This window comes from Fistularia commersonii, chromosome 16 (assembly GCF_037954325.1).
Source record: "Fistularia commersonii isolate RoL2024-O1a breed Wild chromosome 16, RoL_Fcom_v1.0, whole genome shotgun sequence".
NCBI lineage: Eukaryota > Metazoa > Chordata > Actinopteri > Syngnathiformes > Fistulariidae > Fistularia > Fistularia commersonii.
In genome coordinates, this window is record NC_141299.1 from 14,327,280 (window position 1) to 14,348,691 (window position 21,412).

Consider the following 21,412-nt stretch of genomic DNA (forward strand, 5'->3'; position numbering starts at 1 on the left):
CAACATGACATGTACGAAACCTGCACTTGGCATTATTGCAAAATGATCCTAAATTATACCTTGCTTGCCTAAAGAGCTGAGCTCACAGTTCCTGTGTTGATTCAGAGCTCCTAAACCACACAGCCTTGACTTGCCTTACCAGTGCAAGGAAGCAGTTAAAGGTATTGAGTTAATCTTTGCGGGGGTGTGGTAGAAATAAAGCAGCCATGGGCGTAAATTTGGAAGCTAGGCTGGCACTTACTTCAACTGTATCGAATACAGTATTGTTTAGTTAACCCCCTTTTTCTAGTTACTTGCATAGAAAACATTTTCCTTTGTTTTTCTCTTGGGTCTGATTTAGTCTATCCAGTTCATACTATTTGGCAAGCATTTTTATATTGTTTGCATAGACAACAGAAAGGTTGACATGAATTTGAGCTTAAAGGGGGAAAAAAAGTTCCAGTAATAATGATGAAAAATGCAAACCTGTTTTATTACATTGGAGATGTTTGTAACTCCAAGATTAATCCTTCTTTTTGGAATGCAATTTTTTTTGATAAATTTGCAGGCCAAAATGAGGTGAAGCAAACGCATCCAAATATTCCTTTTGTAGCCTGAGCTAAAAACATCAACACCTAAGAATCTGGCTTTCCAATGATGGATATTTATTTTGGGGGGAGTAAAAAATGCCCATGTCTGCAAAATTTACTGCTTCAGATGCATTTGGCAAATCAATCACATTTATGCAAAGTTCATATGAAAACAAGAAAAAATAGATTATACACAAATAAGCTGGACCATAAGCCACAGGTGTAATTGAAACATAAGATATTAATGCAGCAAGATGTTACAGGAAAGATTATTTTTTTAATTTTAATTAAAAGACGGTAATATCTACAACTACCGGTACATAACGCAAATGCTTTTTTGCAGAACAGATGCCGAACTTATGTGCAGCAGCTCTATTTCCTTCTTTGACAGCCAGACTGCCGCATCAAATGTATTTCTGCACGTCTTTTTCATGATGCTTGTGAGTGCAAAAAGTGCAAAGTTGCTGATATGAAGAATTATCGTAAATGCGAGTGGATTTGCCGAAACAGTTTCATTTGTCCATTGTGACAGTGTTGGTGGAAGGAACCTTCTGTAATTACCCATTAAAAATCCAGAAATTTGCCGCATCGTTGTAAAAGCCGCAGTTCTCAAAGCGTGTTAAAAAAGTAGTGGCTCACATGCCGGAATTTATGGTAGATACCATTCTAATAAATTTCTTTAAAACTGTAAAGATTTAGGAAATATGCCTGTGGGCTTGAAATAGATCAATCTCTCTTTATGTTTCTCTCTTAAACTTGCAATCTGTAACACTTGGCCAAACACCATAAAAGATTAGATGAAATATGTAATTGAGCATAGTTTATCTTTCTATAAAAGTGAGGGAGCAAAGGCGTAGCTACGCTGGAAAAGAAAATAATAGGCAGATTAGACAGTAGTCTCACAGGTAAATAGATAATTACTTAGAATTTAGCCTAGTGTAATGTTTCTTTGTGTCGTGCTTTACTCAATTTCCTCCGGGATCAAAAAAAGTAGGTCTGATTACCACCTATCATTACCAGTTGTTTTGAAGGGGCTATACATAACTTGGTTAAAAATATAGAATGAACATTCTGCTTCCAGGCGTGTCACATTCTACTTGATTGTCAGTTTTTGATGACTGGAAACATGTTCTTTAACTGTTTTTGTTTCCGGGCCCACAACATCCTTTAGACCCCAGTGTATAAAGTGAACCCACCAGCTCACCCTATTGAGCTCCAGCTTCCTTCAGTGAGCAGATAAAATGATGTTGCTGGTTTTGCTATAAAATTTTTGAGTAAGAATTTAGAGGCCAATGTTGGCAATGCTTACGCCAAGTTAAAATTGCCATGACATGTCTTTTTTATGTTTATCTATTGCAACACTTGCCTTTGGTTGAGAAGTTTCTGCTGTTTCAACTATCTTACCAGAAATGCAACAAACATCCTTTGCTCTCTCCAACAAAACACGATGTCTACCTTGAATCACTGTCACAGGAAAGCTGATTTTATCTGTCTTCCTTCCACAGACCAAAAGCATGCAAAAGTAATTGAAGACTAAATTGTCTATCAGTGTGAGTCACTGGTAACTGCATGTCTTAAAATGTAGTCCTATCATCAACTGCCAAATAGTCCAGGGTGCACCCTGCCTCTCACCAATGTCAACTAGAGCCAGTTGTAGCACTCCTGTGATAATGTGTGCAGGATATACAGTATAGACCATTAACTAACTACAGCCTTGACACTATGGCCCTGAACATAGGGCAAATGGAGTTCACAGAAAAGCTTAAGGTAAAACAATCAATAGATTAGATAAACAATTGGAGATGAATGAATTATACAAATGATGTTCAGTCTTTCAAAATGTTCCCATTTGAGGAAAATGTACCCATAAATTGTTCTCTCTATGACCTAATTTCCTCTGAGTGGATGAGGCTGGTGTATGTCACGGTTTCCTTGCACATTTCACTCTGGTTCACTATTTTCCCCCCATGCTCTCCTTCCGTGTTCTTTTTCCTTTTTGAAGCTCCCCCTCCTCTCTCTTAGTATTTTTCCTTTATTTGTGTTTCTCCTGTCTGTTTCTGCTTCCATTAAAATTTAGGAACCCCTCCACTGCTTTCTACCAGGCTTTCCGGCCTAACAGATTACGAGGGTCAAAACTTGTCAACGATAGGTATGAGCTTGGGTGTGTTTTCATGTCCATGTGTGTGGCTTGAAGTGATTTAGCTTAACTTGGCTTTCCACTCCCCATACCTTCATGTCTCATACTAAAATGTGTGACATCATTTCTAACTATGATACTTATGAAGTTAGGATTGTGATGTGGTGAGAGCCACAAGAATATGTGAATGTCCTCAGAGTTGAAATTTAAAAATTATTTGCACCCGTCGTGACTTGCACAGATAACTATTTTGCCTTACAACATCTGAATGTGGTAATAATTTACACATGCAATACAGATTATTTTTTAGAATCTGTGCATTTTGACATGCTTCAGTTACTCAGTTACTTACTTGACAGGACATGGATGATTATTGCCAGAGAAAGCAACTTCATTTTAAAAATCAAATCAAAAAGACAAGAGCCACAAAGGTTGTTTGTTTTTTTTTCTTGCTGAATCTAATCATGTGTCATGCTGGACATTTTGGACATTGTATTATGCTTGGAGAAACCATGGTGATGTTTGATGCATTTTGTAACACTTGCCATTTGTTTAGGATGTAACACTGACCATGTCCAGTCAGGCACAGGATACAGTGCTGTGTTTTTAAATTTGTTGTCAGGTCTTTTTAGCACTAAATAGTAGATGAGAGGTGTTCGATAATATGACCCTGTTATTCGTATGCATGAGAGTCTGGTTAATAACCTTGCATTTCAGGATGCAGGTGTACGATGCAGTGTATTATTCTCATGATTTTATCAACTGGTTTGGTCACTTTCATAGACCTCTTTAATTGTGTAAATAATTATAATATAACTTTTCTAATGCCTGTCTGATAACTTGGACAAAAATGTACAGTTTATTTACATTTTAATGTCATCTTTTGGCAAGTGTTTTTAATGTGTCATAAAATTTTGAAAAGTTCAGCGGTGTAATTCATGTTTTGGCCAATAATCTGCACAGATACCTAAGTAACAATGTCTGTTTTGAGAGGAAAAAAATATGCCATTCAGCATTGCTGGAAAAAAACTGAATATTATTCTGAGACCATTATAGAGGATAGTGCATTTGGCAGAGAGAGTGGAGAGAGCGTAATTATGCGTTCATAAATACAACAGTATGTGGCTCTTCCTCAGCACCACATGTTGTTGACGTAAAACAAAAATCCCCCCTCTGTTGCAATTGAGGCTGCTCCTCCTGCTTGGTGGCTATAGATCAGATGTCTATAGATCAAAATGACTAATTCTAACCCAATTTATAGACAGTAGTCAGTGTAAGAACATTGTTACTTGGTTTGTTTTGCCTGCAGACATTAATTTGCCCTATTCGATTTATTAGTAGAAATACAGTCAAAAAGCAGTATAGATGTTAATACTGTGTAGTCCATTAGAGGTAGAGTCAAATGGCTGATTGACTTATGACTGTGGAAGGCTGCACACAAATTGGATGGTAACAAAGAGAGTTCCATCGCAAAAACAACCTTTTCAAATCATCTTTACTGGTATATTTTGTATGCAGAAGTAGCTGTAAGATTCTTTCTAGACTTAAATTAAAAAGAAAAAAAAAAACATGATCCTTTGATTATATGGCCATGTATTTGGAAAGCAAAAAAGTTCACAGGAGGTAGCTTAGTAACAACAATAGCAGCTTGTTAAGTGGGGTGGCTGGCAAAAGATTGAAAGCCTCTCATTGCTAGGTATTCAGGCTCTGTTTGCCTTCAGGCTCTTTAACAGTCCAGTGTTATTAAAAACTTTTCAAGTAACCACAGGTAAACAGAGCAGCTGAATTCCACCTCCCTTTGTCATAAGCTTATTCACTGCAAGGTTGGATTTACATGATGAAGAGGGATTGCTCATACCCTGCTAAATGGCAAACACAAGCGTTTTGTCCACAGTTTTTTTTTGCATGAAGCTTGTTCCATTCTGCACATCAAAATTTGGTGAGCCTCATTTCGTTATGACAGTGCCACATCTTTTAATGCTTCGCTGACACACATTCAGACACAGCTTATCCCTTATCCAATGGGTTATAATTTTACTTTTATAAGCTACAGTCGATTTTTTTTTTTCTCATTCAAGCAAGCTAGTGATCGGTTTGTAATCACTGAAATAATTGTCCTACTGATTGAGGTCAAATGGAGGACGACCCAAGCCCCAGTCTACAATGATCCATTTTACATTTAAAGTCAGGAAAGAAAAGTTAAATCAAAACTATTGGTTCTTCACAACGCCCTTTTCCTCCCTTTCCATGCAGAAAAGATGAAAAGCACAGTATTTAAGTGCAACAAACAAAGTTACTTTCTTACAACCCCACCCTTTCCAATTCCACCCATAGTGACACATACAACATGAAGTCTATAAATTTCAGCATTTGTGGTGTTTCAGTACCACAGGAGCAAGACATGAGACATTGCTGCTTTAGTGAGCATGACATTGATTGCAAATAACAGTGGAATTATATGCTTGATAAGGATTACAATTATTCATTGTTTAACTAACTTATATAACAGACCCTGTTTTTCAAAGACACGACTGTATGGAGGTATTATTCTCACTCTTATCAGCTTCTTTATTGAATCTTTGCTGACATTTGACCTCAATTTATTCAGAAGGTGTTTACTCAGCTCACACCCACCTTATCATTGTCATGTTGTTTCACACTATGCCATTCAAATGTAGGAGATACCTAATATAGCCATAGCTGATCACTGTTCTACAATTAAACACCCCTGAGGACCAGGAGACATTAAATGACTAAAAGAATGCTGACTACTAAACAGATGAACAGTTGTTCAGGAGTATGCAAGAGGTGTAATCCCAATTATTCTTGGCCGTTTGTTGCTGAATATTATTTTTTGAAGCTTTCACATTTCAACTGCTTTTGTATTGACACAAGTGAGCCAAGTGATTAGCTGACTTTTGTGAGACACTGTGTTTTTGCTGTGCCGTCGCTAATGATGTTAGGCAGGCTTAAACCCCTTCAGAGAGGAAGCCCAAATTAGGTTAAGTCCGTGATCCTGTGATAAAGGCACGGTGGAATACAGAGGCCCGTTAACAGTAAAGTGCATGGATTTTCTTTGAGGGCTTCAGGCGTAACTCTTAAGGGATTCCGGTGGGGTCCCGATCGACACCGAGACAAACAAATGGAAGTTGCTGGGATTGTTAAGGGAGGCTGAGCAAAGAGTAATCACATGTGAAAGAGTGATGAGTAATGAATATCTAGGATGTGGTTGAAGGTAAAAACCCATTTTGGCCTGAGATTGCTTGAGACTGGAGGGCCTGTAGCCCTGACCCCTGCTTATGTTCATACAGAGTTTGATGGTCACACAACAAATTGACTGTTATTTCATGTAATAAGAAACACAAGGAGACAAAGAAGTCAATAAACTCACATTCCTGCCATGGGGTTAGAATATGCCCTGAACCAACTAAAATAGCCACAATAACTGAAATAACTTCCTAAAGCCATTAAATTGTGATGGATAAGTCTCATCCGCTGTCTTAAATTCAGATTTTATCTCATTTTCAGTCCGGGGGGGTGTGATTTCTTGTCATGTTCCCATCGTGGACTTCATCAGCATGCTTCCTGTGGGAGGATTATACGTGGACGTTTTGGGAATGTCGCATAGGGACATATGTTGAACAAGGCATTGTTTATGCACAAGTCTGGAAATTATGTAACAGACAAGGGTGTTGGACAGTTCCTTCGGTCTGGTTTTGAGGAAGTTTGGAGGCAGCGGACACACCTACACATGACTTGAATTTAGTGCTAGAAAAATAAAACCTACATTTCCAGTCAAGGTGTCTCAAGTTTACCTTATTGTATTTTGTCCCTATTGTGTTAGCTCAGACCAGTGAACATAGTCACATCATACAATTCAGTCTCCAAACCCCCTTCTTTGGTCTGAGGCACATATTGACATTCTTCCACATTCCTTCAATTGTCATTGTTGCTTGATATCAAAGCAAAATAAGCATCGGAATAGTTGTCAAGATCTTTTTTTTTTTTTTTTGCATCTATTTTAATTTATTTCATACAGTAAATATAAATCATTTTAAGTCCTGTGTCATTAAGTACTGAGTGTACTGGTGTATTATGTAATGCATTTTTCCCCTTGTGATAAACATGTTGATCACATTCCTCGAACAGCTTAATTTCTGCTAAACTGCATCTGTAGTCCCTTGGCAGTTAACAAAAACACAAGTGCACAACTCCAACAACAAATACATGTGTTTTGTATAGCCTTGATAGCTTGATAGCAATGGGAACTGCTAACAGTGTAGAGGTATACATTTTTGAAGCAGGGCATGGTAAGTGGATAATTGTTGACACAACTAAAGATGTAACCTCAGTCAGTGGGTTCTTATAAAGAAGATTTCTTACTGTTTACTAAAATTCTGTACACTCTGTGACATTTTCTAAACTTTTTACAGACTAACTGATCAATGAATAGATAAACAGATGGATCTGGAATTGTTCTAATTGATAAAGTCGTTGAATTTTATCAGTAATGTATTTCCTATTTATCTCAAAAAATTTTGAATCTATCTTTTTGTTTTTTGGTACTTTCTATGGTGGTTTATTTTACTATCAGGATAAAACTTAACGTAAAAGGTTATGATGCCACGCACTTACAACTTGGATCAGACTTTACAAAACAGAAAATACCGATTTCTTTAATAGTGTAGGCTGTGATTACATTGAAATTAATAAATATGAGAGATGAGATGAGAACAACTTTATTAATCCCGAAGGAAATTGTTGTGCCAGAGTTTCAAGTAAAAACATAACAGTAATAGATAATAGTGGAAAGGAGGAAGAATAAGAAATATAATGAAACACCTGAGTGTTTCACAGGTGCCCTTGGTTGAAGGCCTGGAATTGGATGACTTTAAACATAGACTTCTTGTCAAAAACTTGTCATAGCAATTGGATTTGAATTTCTTCACTTGAAGACATTTCACCCCTTACCCAAGAGCCTTCTTTGGTTCTCATGGCCCATGGAGAGTTTCCGAAATATAACTGCCATGGTTGACATAGACACAAACACAAAGCCTGTCTCAACATGGTTGTTGCTGGGGTCATAGTCATTTGCTACTTTTACAACTGTAGGAAACATCAGGGGTTCAAACAACCTCAGGAGTAAATTGCCTTTTGGACGTAGCTCTTTGAGAGTTCTCGTCGAAACTGTCTTGTCTTGGCAATTGAACTTGAGTTTCTTCACTTGAAGGCGTTTCACTTCTTGTCTGAGAGGCTTCTTCAGTTCTCTCTTGTAGAGAGACAATTTTTTCAGTTGCACCTTAATCTCATCTTTCTCTGCCATTTACTGTTTTGGTACGTGGTAGTAGCTCACCCTCTGACCCAGATCTCAGCAAACTGTGACCTCCCAGGTGGCAGATTTACCTACCAAACCTTTGAGAATCAGAATACTTTATTGATCCCTAAGGGGGATCTGTTGAAAGCCACTCCTACTCACAGAATAAAGTAGAAGAGAATCAAAAGAGAACTCTATAAAAATAAAGAATAAAATAGCGAGTTAAAGGTATGTAAAAATATATGTTACACATATATTATTATATTACAAGAACATGTATATTATTACATGCCAAGTGACAAGTGATTCAGTAAATCTATAATCATAACACTCGAAGTGCCAGGTTTAGCTGTATACCTAAAACTGTCATTGGGGCAAAATTTATCCGCAAATAGTTTTAATGATCGAGTTACAAAGATGAATGCTAGAGTTGGAGGTATATGGCCACTTGGAGGGCGGGCAGGTAGGCCTCCCTTTTCAAGGAGGATCTCGAGCTCCTTCATTAATTAAAATCAGCAAATGCAATGGCTGTATAGCTTACATCCCTGTACAGCTTCTTCCACTCCATTCTGCAGTGCAGTTTATGATTTATGAGCAGCTGTATCACAAACAGCAGTAGGAAAAAATGTGTCGTCATAGCAACACACAATGTCTCTAACCAAAAGAGCAAAGATATATCACAAGAATTATGTATTCTCCTTGTAGGTAAATTTTAACCCTTGGCACGTTGCAATTTTTAAAATCAAGGCTTGTGTTTACAATTCTTTTATTTTTAATGCAAGCGTAGTGAAAGAGAACACAGAGTCAGTTGGTGTAGGGGAAGAGGGTGCAGAAGAGAGGTCGAGTAGTCACTGTGGCAACCCCTGAAGGGAACAGTCGAAAGGAAGAGAAGATGATTGCAATTTTAACCAATATGGGATGCTACCTGACACTACCTGAAACGTCCCATACTCGGGGTTCAAATATTAAATGGAAAAAAGCAACACAAACTTAAAAGACAGCTGTTTGCGGTTATGTAAGTTTGTGTGATGAATTGTATTTGGCTACAGTGTTTCACCCTTTCACAGTCAGATAGGTCCCACAGACAGGTAGGAAGAGAAAATATTTCCTACTGATGGCTGGATCATTTGCTGTTGATTTTCATTTAGGGGCCACACGCTTATCCTGGTGTTGATGTGACTAGATGTGTACTTGTGTTTTTTTTAAGGCACACGGCACTCTAAAATTTCATCTCCCACAGCAAAACAAGACTAGTAGACAATTTTATAGAGAATACTACTCAGTGCTACATGAAATATCTAATTCTCAACTACCACAACTGTGATATATTGATGCAAAACCACATTGTAATATAGCTACTGCATATAATATTGGTAAACATGTGGGACTTAATGCACCCCAGTAGTGAACCCACTGCAAAAATACTAGTCATTTTGTTGCCAGAGGGGACAATCATTAGCTGTGCACCACGCTGAGGGGCCAGACGGCTTCCTTGGCTTACAGGTCAGGCAGCTTGACCTTTATTACAAAGTGAGATAAAAGGCCACTTTCAGTTCTGTTTACATTTACAGTGACATCATGCCACAACATTGTCACTTACAAGTTCAATTAAAAATGTTACATACACAGGAGACACCTGTCATTTCTATTTTGTGTCTTTTTAATAGGTTTGGTCCATTAACAAAAGTAATGACTGGTGTTAAACAAAAGAACTGCCATTTAAAAAATGTGGGCCTAACCTTTTTTTTTATTTTATCTTTGTATTTATATCATTTTAAATAATTTAATAAAGATTCTCTTTTCAGCCTGTTTCTGTTTCCTCAAGTTTGACCTCAACTACTTGGAACCATTACTGACCTCATCTGGAGTAGCAGCTTAACTGCATCTTTCAGTAAAAGACTCCTTCAAAGGCCGAGCAGAGCCGGATCGCATAAGAAAGTGAACGACAGTGAGTTGTTGGGGTGCAAGCTCCTCCGTCGTCGCTGCCCCCATCCCCCAGCTATTGTTTTGAAATATGTTCACTGCAGGGGAGGCGTCTCTTAAGGACTGTGGTCTAATTTTTTCAGCTGCCTCGTCCCACTGGGAATGTTTGTATGCTCTGGGACAGGGACGTGTGCCGTTGCATCTGGGCTCAAGTGGAGAACACATCGAGTATCATGTGATTAAGAAGAAATTACGGGGTTCAAACTTTTGTCCCGGAGATGCCGTTTATTGTTTAGATCCACTCATGAAGTCTCTCGTTTGTATGGTTCCCCTCAGCAATAGTTACTCTGTAAGTAGGTCTATATCGGAGTGTATGGAACCGGTGGAAAAAGAGGCTGTAATAAGTGCTGAATCCGAAAACATAAAGCTAGGAGGCTGTTTTGATAACCGGTCCGCAGCGAAGGACTGTTTCGTGTCACAGCATGATGGTGACTCTGACAGATGTCTGGGCTCAGAGACGCTGGCCTCGGGGCCGGAGGTGTCCAGAGCTGGAATGCGCTGTCCTGTGATGCCGGTGAGTTTGTATGGAGCGTGCCTATGTGCGTGCTGCTGCAGACTGCTGGGTAGGCCTATGTTGAGGTTAAGCCAGCAAGTGGTCCTTATATAAACCATCACATGTCTTCCTCCTTGGATAAAATGTACTATTTGGCTTTGTTTTTCTTGGACACTGAATGACAACAATTACTTTTGAGGATTTTTTTTTCACTCCCCCACATCTTGTAGTAACTTTTTCAGCAACCAAACAAACATTTGATAGAATATTCAATCCCAACGTTCACTTTTGTTATTGACCAGAACACTTTTTCTCATCTATTCCCAGGTGTGTAAGTGCTGAGAAAGGATAGGAATGTCTCTGCCTTTCAATGTTTATCATTGTCAGATCAAGCAGCTTACGCAAGCTGCTCATTGTAGAACGCACCGCATTTTCCCCGTGGCCTTTGCATCAGTTTGGACCAACCATGTTGAAAACTTTATTGGCTACTTTTATTCCAACTGCGACATCAGTGAGTTGAAAATAAGCATAATAATGACTGGAAAATGAGGTTGTACTTGTCTCACATGTTTGTTCTGTGTGTTGCCCTCGGGGATAGAACGAGGAAGACAACAAGTAATCAGCTTTGTAATGCAAAACAACTCAATGAATTTTGCCAGCAGATTCATTGAGACCTGGCACAATGTGACCAAAATGTTAATGAGAGAGAGATTGTCGTCTGTCTCGATATCTGGCCCTGCGATTGACTGGTGACCTGTCCAGGGTGTTCTTTGCCTCTCGTTCGACGGCAGCTGGAATAGGCTCCAGCATCCCGACCCTGAGTAGGATGAGCGGTGGACAATGGATGGATAGATAGATACTTGTCATTCTGGGAATTGTGCAAGAAAATAGACCTGACCTTAAAAGACTTACCTGAAGCTAAATTAAAATGCTAATTTTAATATCTTTTGTCTTCAAAACTAGTCCAAAAACATCAAACAACATAAGGAATAATTCCTCTTTATAATGTTAATTATTTCACTACTGCTATTCCAATACTTGTTTGAAACCAACCTTTGTGGAAAACAGTCCCTGATTCAATGCTATAAATAATAAAAAAAATATATATATTTAAAAAACAGACTGATTCGGTCCGTTTTACTGAATAATTATTGTTGTTTTGTGCCATTGGCATCACTTTAAATTATGCTTAACAATTGAACAATCATCAGTATCCAAATGTATCGGCGCACGAATGTATTTATTTGTTTTATTGCACGAGGTCTACCCTTGTCACGCCGCAGATGTCAAACACAGTGTGCGGCTTCATCTGTCGTTCGCTATATGACATAGTTATGCGGCCAAAAATGTAACCCGCTGATCTTGACAGTCGGAATTGTCAACTCTTGTGACAGTGAATAAGTACATAGGTGTTGTTGTTTCTTACGGGCCCACACACGTGTCAGAAATCTGCAACAACCTCATCAACCTCAAATTCCTCCAAAAGTTTTTTTTTTTCTTTTTCTTTTTTTTTTCTTAACGAGAGCTTTTGAGTCAGTTTTTGATGTTTCTTACTCCTTTTCCTTAAAACCAGCCCAAAACCCTGTTGTATCAACGTGCTGGGTAATAAGATGCAGCAAGTTTTTTTGTTTTTTTTTTTTAAAAAAGGAAATGTGATGAGTTAAAATTGAAATCAGCGACCGTTTTCTCGCAGCGTTATGCTCAGACCGATGGGAGAAAAGGGATAAAGGATCACCATTTAATTTTTTTGTGAAGCCCGAATGATTTCCCCTGTGTCTACAAGTCACATTGTACTATTTTTGGAGGAGGCATGTTTAAGAGCGTCTCCAAGCCGAGCGGTATATAAAAAGGGGAGTGGACGCGCCGGACTCCTCCCATTTGTTTCTCACCATTCGAACCCAGCGGGGTTTTAAAGCTCCTCACCGCGTCCGGATAGAATAGAGAAAGAGTCGTATGTGTGTATGTGTCTCAGCGGATCCGTGATTATTTTTTGGGGGTCGGTCGAAAGCGGCGGAATACAGCGGGATACACCAGTGCCAACATGCGCTCCAAAATGAACTACAGCCTGCCGAGCTCCCCCGGGACCTCTCCCACACACACCGGCCGCTTGATGTCCTACAGGGCGCGATGCGTCAGGTAACAACACCCGGAGCCACACGTTGTGCTCTCACACGCTTCCCTGCGTGATTGCGCCCTGTTTGCTTGTGCGTGTGTGTGTGTGCGCGCATTTCTTAGTTCTGCGATACCTGTATCTTTATCATGACTGCGCTTTTCATCGGTGTGGCAACACTATTCTGTTTGCAAGGATGCAAATCCAGTCTGCTCATTGGGCACTTGCGTGGTTTTATAAAGCTAGAACACACACACACACATAGAGCCATCAGCTGTTTGATGCATAGCCCTGTGACTTTTTATGTTGTCCATCAGCGTGTGTGTGTGTGTGTTGGAGAGAGAGAGGGGGGAGGTATGGCCGTGCAAGAGCGCACGTCCCGCATGTTGCAGCGAAACGGTGATTATTATGGGAATGCCGTGATGAACCCGCACGTCTCTATTGATACCTTCTCAAGTTTACCGCAAATGGATGTCCTGTCACGCGTTTTTTTTTTCCTTTTTTCAACTTTTCTCAACTGCTTAAAATATATTATTTTGCACAATGGGTGCTTCTACTTTGGTGTTGATGATCCGTGTGTGATCGTTTTTCTTCCCCCGTGTTTGAACGCATGTTTCGCCGTGTTTTTTTCGCAGAAATAGATTCCGAACTTGTGATAAAGTCGGTTAAAGTGAACACAAGGCGGTCCGGACCGCCTCGCATTCCTGCCACAGCTCCTACTACCGGCTTGCAGACGCATCGCTTCTTTTGTTTTGCGTTTCGGCGGCCGAACAGGGCGGTGTGTTCGTCCAGTCTTGGAGAAGAAATAAAACCCCAAAGCAAAAAAAAAACAAAAACATAACACTCCGATTAAACCGATAGACGCTGAATTCGTTTTTTTTTTTGCGAGCTATTTTGGAAGGTGAAGTCGATCTGCTGCGCGAAGAGCAAAAAGCGTGTTCTAGTAAGTCGACCTCCTTTTGTTCTCGTTGTTGCTTTTTCCTCCGGAGGCGCTGGACGCGGCGGCGCGCCTCGGACGCGCTTCGATCGTGTCGTAACCGAAAGCGTGAGTCACCCAGAAGTGCATTTTTTTTTAATCCTACAACATAACGCGAAAAAAATGTTGAAAAACAAGATTGGGTTTTAAAAAAAAAAAAACACCGTGATCTAACCGTTACAGACGTCACCAGCCGCGCCCGGGACGCGCCTCCCGCCTCCAACCCGCCTGTGAGCTCCTGTTTCCGGGGGCCGGTCCGGACGAGACGGTCCGATCCGGACGAACTGCGCTGCTTCTGGATCGCTGTTTTTTCTCTCTTACCACGAATAGAAACGTCCTGTAAAGATTTCTCATTTGAACAATTACAAACACGGTTTTCATTTTTAAGCCATTCAAAGATGTGATCTACGCACTTCTTCCGTTTGTATTTGAGACGTCACCAGACCGAGTCCCTGTTTTGGATATTTCTAACATGTATGATGAAAAACAAACTGCAGTATGTAGGCCCCCCCCCCCCCTTCCCCCATCTGGGACAGCTGGCATTTGTTGGCTGCAGCAGTTATCAGCATGCCTGGATTCCGTGTCTTTAAAGATAATAAATTCCCAATTGCACTGATGTTTGTTGTTAAATATCTGGCAATTGAAACTTGATTTGTTGAAGATTTATCAGGGTTTGCAGAAAGTTTAGATCCACTGTGTGTAGCAGATCCTCAGTTTTTTGGTTTTTTTTGTTTTGTTTTGTTTTGAAACATGAACTACTGAAAGTTTTCCAAATGGGCTCGGACATCTGAAACATGCAGCGGCTTCACCTCCGACATTGCGTTTTTAAAGGCTTCTCAAATAAATAAACACCTCTAATACCATTAAACCAGTGAACCCCTTTCAAAGTGTGTGTGACATTTCCATCACTACATATCGGAAAAATATGACATGGAAAGAAAAATGTGTATCCTTCCAAAAAAAAAAAAAACCTGCGACAAACAAGTGATTTTCCTTTGGTTAATGTGTGTTTCTTTTTTTTTTTCCATCTATAGTGCATCTGGTGCCAGTGTCGTTGCCATTGATAACAAGATTGAGCAAGCCATGGTGAGTTTTCCCAATTCAGAAAATTATTACACAAACACAGCCCATTGACGCACAGCGTATGCAATCATGCACAACGGCTTATTTCAGAACGCAGCCAAAAGTGACGCAACAGGACTAGGTGTGTGTAAATCTGAAAAGAGAGAGTGTTTATTTACTAGAACAATTAACAAGAAGTCGACATTAACCAAAAATCTGTTAAAGCTGTAATTTTCTACATTTTGGTCCGCCGCACAAGACTCTCAGAATTTCAAGTAAATATGTAGTATTGTCTGTGCAGTTGTCAGCAATAATGTATTTAAATATCACAGATTCAAACATTTTTATCACCCTTTTTAACAGTTTTTTTTTTTTTTTCCTCAAACTGTCTATATGGATACAAGTTTCAGTTTTCCTCTCTCCTCTCTGCTTAGGATTTGGTAAAGAGCCACCTGATGTACGCTGTCCGCGAGGAGGTGGAAGTGCTGAAGGAGCAGATCAAGGAGCTGTATGAAAGGAACTCAGTATTGGAGCGCGAGAACGCCGTCTTAAAGTCGTTGGCCAACTCGGATCAGCTCACCCAGCTGTCCAGTCAGCTGAGCCAGGGCAGCAGTGCATCGCCGCCGCTGCAGCAGCAACAGCACCCGGCCGTCACAAACAGCATCACGTCCCCTGTCCACGGCGAAGGGAGCCAGGGCGTCGCTCATCAGCCCAACATCACGTCGGCGTGATCCCGCTCCCCCCGAATACACACCGCCTGCGGACAGGAGAGGAAGATCCTGTTTGAAACGATTACTACTACCGTCCCCATAGCTCCATAAAGCAAAGAGCTAAGCTCTGCGATCAACGCGCTCCATTTGAGGAAAATTTAACAACAGTGACACGTTTCTTTACTACAGAGCCATGCTTCAGTGCGCGCATGCTGCCGTCACCCGGCCTTCGCATTATAAAGACATTTACCACCCCTCGAAAAGTCTTTCTCCGGCCGCGGCTAGCTGCAAGAGAGCAGGGAGAGATGGCAAAAACAAGGGAGCCGAAGCGCACCGTAATACTGCATGCATATCTCGTGCAGGAGGTGGGGTCAAAGGGCAGAGAGCGCTTCATTTGTCGGGGCAACAGGTGGTCACAGAGCAAGGCAAGTACGGGGGGGCCCAGCGTGGTGACACGGGCCCCATAACTTCCAGCATGGGCTACGCACCGTCAGCGTGTCCCCCGCCACGTCACTCCGGGCCTGGAAATGACCAGAGGGCCTGGAGTGTAGTCGGGGGTCGGGGGAGAGAGAGGGCTCATCCTCTCAGCAGGGGAGGGAGGATGCCAGAAGGCGCCACTACTTGAGTGGAGCGAGTCGAGTGCCTCGGTTCGTTAAATGCTGCAACAAAATGCTTTTGTTTTCTCAGAGCCACCATATTTTGACATGTATCATAATACTTTCTTTAGTTCAGTTTTAGTATTTGCATTTATTTATTTCAGGGCTGCTATTTTCATAATGTAAATGAACAATGTTATGGAGATATTGAAAAACAAACCGAAAAAAAAAATAAACAGAAAACACTTTTTTTTTTTGGTATTTTAGAATCTGTCAGGTATAGAATTACATAGTCTCTTGCAACATGTTAATCTAGGTAATTAGGGCAATAAGTTTCATCATAGAAATGTCTCCTCTTGTAATAGCGCTAACACTAAACCCAATTAGGTGAAATCCAGGTTGAATGTATATTTTGTAAAAGTATTGAGAATGAGAACGGTATGCACAGGAGAGAATCTGTGCATGTGAAAAAAAATGTGGTGGGATGTTTCAATAAAGAAAACTATTAATTCACTTTCTCTAGACTTTGTCTAACTTAAAATAAAAGATTGGGGGTCTGGTTGGGGTATGAAAAGCTGTGAAAATTGTTGGACCTACTTTATAACCAAAGAAGCAAAGTTGTGTACGTCTATTTTTTTGCCCCTCCCCCCCCATTGTTAATGCACACTATTTTCTCCTAGTTTCCTCCCTATATTTTTGTTGCTGTTTTGCATGTTCTGCATGTTCTGTAATCAGACCACTTTCTTACCTCATGTTTTTAATATAGCACTCTTATTTTTCCATCAAGACGTCTGTGAATGGTAGCGAAAGTATTTTTGAAAGAGAAAGGGAACAATGGGTAGCGGGTGAAAAAAAAAAACAACCATTGACAATGGAAAAGGTGTTTTGAGTCAGTTGGAGGGAAGAGCTTTTTGCGCGAAGCAGAAACAAAACCATCATTCTTATTTAATTATGGGAATGCTCTTGTTTAATTTCATCAGCGTGGAAAAGGTTTTGTTACATAGGTATTTTGCAAGGTATTTAATGAATGAAACGTTTCAATTTCAATGGTAGAGAAAGAAACAACACCCAACAGCATCTGCAATATGACATGGAAAACTAAGACATTTCACACTTTCAAGTTGGAATTCATTTGATTGTTAAGAGAATATTATGGGATGTCCCGTCTGTGTCACGTCTTTTGTGCCTCCTGTGCTGTCACCTGCTGAGATCGGGTGATCCCATTTGTCTTTGTGGCTTAAACTAAACCAAAATGCTTTGTAATTGTACAATCAGTCGTCTGTTTGCAGGATCGACTTTTTTTTTTTTGTTCGTTTTTTTTTTCTTTTTTTTTTCGGAAATTGGCTTATTTCGTGAGATTTTTTTGTTTTCCTTTTTTTTCTTTCAATTGAAGGAGATGCCGTGTACATGCCAAGTGTATTGTATGGAAGTGATCACTGAGCCTTGGAGAAAATATCTTAACAATGCCCTTGTAATGTGCTGTCAGAGGATTTTAGTTTTCAGTCAAAAATAAATTACAGTTTTATTAAAAATGTCCACTTGTGTTTTGTTATTCTTCTACCACTCGGCAACATTTTATTATTCTATTACAACTAATGGGTTTCCTTTAGAAAAATACACATCCATTTCCAGAGATCCAAGAGGTTCTAACATGGTTTAAGAAGAAAAGTCAGCTAGACTAAGTTTGACTCAGTAAATTGACAAATCAAAAAAAAAATCAACTAGATGACACATGACCAGCAAGAGAAAAATTACTGCAAATTTCTGAATGTTTGTTCTCTTGGGACCTGAAATACTCTTAAACTCCAAAACAATGTCATGTGTACATAACATTAGGTATAGGACTTGATTATGTATCCAATGCTGTATACACAGTGTGTACTTCTGTTCACAAAATTGCCTTTTTCCTCTTCGTGCAGGATAAGATAAGGCCCAAAATAACCGAGAGTGGAAAATGCCAGGATACAGGAAATTGTCAAATTAATTAAATTTAAATCTCATAGGAGGGATACCACTTCCAGGATGGAAAGCCATGCAGTAAACACACCATACAAAGAGTACATCAACAAAGTTGGAGCACACAGAACAATTCCCCATTGGGACAAGACATGACTTATTGGAGGAAAATGATTTTGTGCGTAACCGTGTCTCAGTTTATATGTTAAAAGTCTATCAAATGTTTAATCAGATTGCAACTGTCACATGAGGAGGGGTGGCGATGCCCGACCTCGTCTCAAAAGCAGGTTCACGGTGGTGAAACATGTTTACACCGAACACGTCAACAAAGAGCCAGATTTGTTGAAAAGGCAGTGACGATTCTCAGCCACATGATTTCGCCGGTTGACAGCGTTGTAATATTTGTCACGCATTCAGCTGCCATACTTCTCCAAGTGTCCGACGCTCACAGTTTCTTCCAACTCCGGAGTCCCTGGCAAACGGTTTAAACTACCCTTCGGCTTTTCCTCTCAAAAAAAAAGCCACGCATTTCGAAAAGAGGACCGTGTCGCCTAATTTCAGTCTTGCAGGCAACGGTTGAGCCAGGGGTGGACCGCCAAGTCCTGCAGGGTAGAACGCTTCTTCGGGTTCACCGCCAGACACCTGTGTAAAAAGTCAAGGCAGTCTGGAAGGAAAAGAGAAATGCATAAAAAAAAAATGTGAATGCTTTTATTGTATATAAATGATTGCTTCCGTTTGCTTTGTCTCAGAGATGTTATGATTAAACCTGCTTTTAAATTGGCTTATATGCTATTACTTCAACTAAGTATTATTAGGTTATTTTCGCTCGGTGGACGACTACGGCGTGGTGGCATTTTTAAACGCCGTCTTACCTTGAGATAGCTCGCTGCAAAGGCCAAGTCTGCCCTTGCAGAAGTTCATAGTGTTAAATACGGGCCCATGGAGCATGTTGAATAACACCGCACCCAGCTGCCACACAGTTGTAGGACTGGCTCGATATTCCCCTCGCTTAAACCATTCCGGTGGTGCGTAGACGAGGGTGCCTTGGACACACAGACAGAATGGGACTTTTTTTTTTTTCCCCGCATCATATGATTACCCTCAAACCTGATGGAACAGCAGAGTAAGGAATCCCTACCACTGAAGTAACGGTGGGGTTTCTCCTGAACAAAAGTACCGCAGCCAAAATCGATCACCCTGACATGCGGGATACTAGAGCCGTTTTCCACCAGGAGGTTAACGCATTTAATGTCCCTGTGAAATACACATTTTTGGTGCATGTCTGTGACGGCGTCCACCAACTGGTTCAGGAGGACCTAGAAGAGAGACGAACGAGTGTTTTACTAAAAAAAAAAGCATGCACAGTGGCCCCAAATGGCCACAAGAATGTATAACACATGTATTCTTGTCCAAATCTTCTTATCGTGGCAACTGGACTTGAATTTCTTCACTTGAAAAGTTATGTTTCTCCAAGCGAAGAAATTCCACGAGAACAAGGGTATCAAACTCATTTTGATGTCACGAAAATCATTACCTAGAAGTAACATTAAGCCCAAATTTTTCCTTTGTTTTAGTGTAAAGGAGGTAAACAAGTGAATTATAAAAATCTTTAGATGTAATGAACTATTCCTCTTAAAAAATACATGATGAAATAATCTTTAAAATTAATATTAAAAAAGAATGGATGAAATTACACCCTAAAAATAGTGTTGAGTTAAAAGAGAAAATCTTGTCACTGAGGGAAAATTTGCCACTAGAATTTATTAGAAAATGGATTGGTAGCATGTGTAAGAGGAGGTTTAATGTTTACAAGGCTAATGGTGGCTATTCTGGTTATTAAATCAATCTTTTTAATTCTGCCCGTTTTTTTCTTGCTCTCGTTTTTGTGTTTTTTATAGAAATATGAAAAGATCTTTTAAACAATGTCACTAGACGTTTTTTCATGAAAAAATCCTTTTGTTTTCAAATTGTGAAGCAGGAAAATACATTGCAAAGTTACTTTTTTTGATTTTCGACAAGAATTCACCGCGACCAGGTTTGACTGAGAACCTCCGCAGACGTATAACACACGTAACATGTTTGGTCCAGAAAAAAAAAACATTAAGACTAAAAATAAAATCAAATAAAGAGAGTCCAACCTTCCTGTATTCTGCTTCAGTACCTTGGCTTCGTCTTCCTCCAGGGTGCCTCCCCTGGATCTGATGTAATCAGACAGCGTCATACAAGGAACCGGTCTTTCCATGACCAGAATTAAACCTTCGTCCAGAATGTACCAGTCTAAGAGAGCGACGGGGCCTCCCATCCCGACGGATTCTGGTCCACCTGCGACTCTCTGCATCAGGGCCACTTCTAGGGGCATCCTATAAATCTACAATACCCCCCAAAAAATAAAAAAAAAAGTTACAAATGTCTCAACAACAAGGGGGAATAACAGTCAATGAAACAATCTCGATTCTGTAGGCGATGAAGATAATTGCAAAGATCGTTTTACACACTTGGATTTCATCCATTACGTTGGTGCCGGCAATATATTTGATGGCCACCTGTAAGGAAAAAAAAAAGGAAACTCGGGGTGAGGGGGGGGGGGGTTGTACATTGTGTGCTTGTGTGTGCTGTTGCATGTGGTTGAGGTAAGTTGTGTAAGACAGACTGGTATAAGATCGGGCTCGCAGAGCGTGTTGAGGATGTTCTAACGTGCGTGTTTGCGTGCGACCGAAGGAAGTTGTGCCATACTGACTGGTAAATGATCCTGCTTGCGATAGCCGGCGTACACGCACCCGAAGCTTCCTTCTGCAATCCAGTGCAACTGCACATAATTGGCCTCAAATAAATCTGTGCAGAAAAAGAAACATTGTTTTTCGATGCATAATCTGAGTAAATGTTTTCAGAAAATTTTCAACATAACTTTTAAGTACTTTTTGTTCGGTAAAGGCTGTCTTTACCGAACACGTTGCATCCAAAAAAGCAGCGCGCGGTGACAAACGTGGCGAACAAACAAACAAAATTGGATTTAGGGTAAATCGATAAAAAAAAATCGATAAAAATGTAAAGCGTGATTTGAAGTTATATGACATATTGTTTCATGATAGCTTATGTATCGGTTTTGATACTGTTACATTGTGAACAAGAGCACAGAGGTGAACATTTAGGTCATTCCTTGAGGTTGCGCGTCATAAAACGTGTTTAAACACTAACACGGGATAAAGTAGAGCGTCACCACAGAGATGCTCCCTGATCGGATCGGAATCGGCCGGAGGCTTTCAGATACAGTTGCGTTTGATTGAGAACAGGGGTGTCAAACTCATTTTGATGTCAAGAAAATCATTACCTAGAAGTAACACTAAGCCCAAAATTTTCCTTTGTTTTAGTGTAAAGGAGGTAAACAGGGGAATTATAAAAATCTTTTGATGTAATGAACTATTCCTCTAAAGAATACATGATGAAATTGATGAAATTACACCCTAAAAATAGTGTTGAGTTAAAAGAGAAAATCTTGTCACTGAGGG

The 21,412-nt window shown here is 40.1% G+C and overlaps 2 protein-coding genes across 4 annotated transcripts in view; one reads left to right on the forward strand and one right to left on the reverse strand.

The window, feature by feature from the left end:
• tsc22d2 (TSC22 domain family 2) overlaps positions 1-17,482 on the forward strand; it is a 30,736-nt gene extending 13,254 nt beyond the window's left edge. Inside the window, exons 2-4 of one of the 3 annotated variants that reach the window (XM_086161623.1) lie at positions 2,647-2,718; positions 14,617-14,668; positions 15,079-17,482. In XM_086161623.1, coding sequence (XP_086017749.1) covers positions 2,647-2,718; positions 14,617-14,668; positions 15,079-15,375 — 421 coding nt within the window. In that variant the 3' untranslated portion in view covers positions 15,376-17,482. Of the gene's footprint in view, positions 1-2,646; positions 2,719-9,825; positions 9,952-14,616; positions 14,669-15,078 lie in introns of those variants that run through there. The other 2 variants (XM_086161624.1, XM_086161625.1) reach the window with 2 other exon arrangements.
• On the reverse strand, positions 15,916-20,311 carry LOC147226035 (serine/threonine-protein kinase pim-2-like). The gene is made up of 4 exons (XM_086161626.1): positions 20,068-20,311; positions 19,045-19,222; positions 18,779-18,949; positions 15,916-18,570 (listed from the first exon to the last, which is right to left on the reverse strand). Exons 1-4 carry the CDS (start codon positions 20,263-20,265, stop codon positions 18,464-18,466), a joined length of 654 nt encoding a protein of 217 aa, XP_086017752.1. The 5' UTR covers positions 20,266-20,311; the 3' UTR covers positions 15,916-18,463.
• Positions 20,312-21,412: the final 1,101 nt, after the last annotated feature.

Excerpts from the sequence above, each read along its gene's own strand:
- LOC147226035 (XM_086161626.1), bottom strand. The coding sequence starts at position 20,265 with ATGCCCCTAGAAGTGGCCCTGATGCAGAGAGTCGCAGGTGGACCAGAA. Across the intron at positions 19,223-20,067 it reads TGGAGGAAGACGAAGCCAAG|GTCCTCCTGAACCAGTTGGT; the intron begins GTACTGAAGCAG and ends TCTCTCTTCTAG. Across the intron at positions 18,571-18,778 it reads TTGCAGCGAGCTATCTCAAG|ACTGCCTTGACTTTTTACAC; the intron begins GTAAGACGGCGT and ends TTTTCCTTCCAG.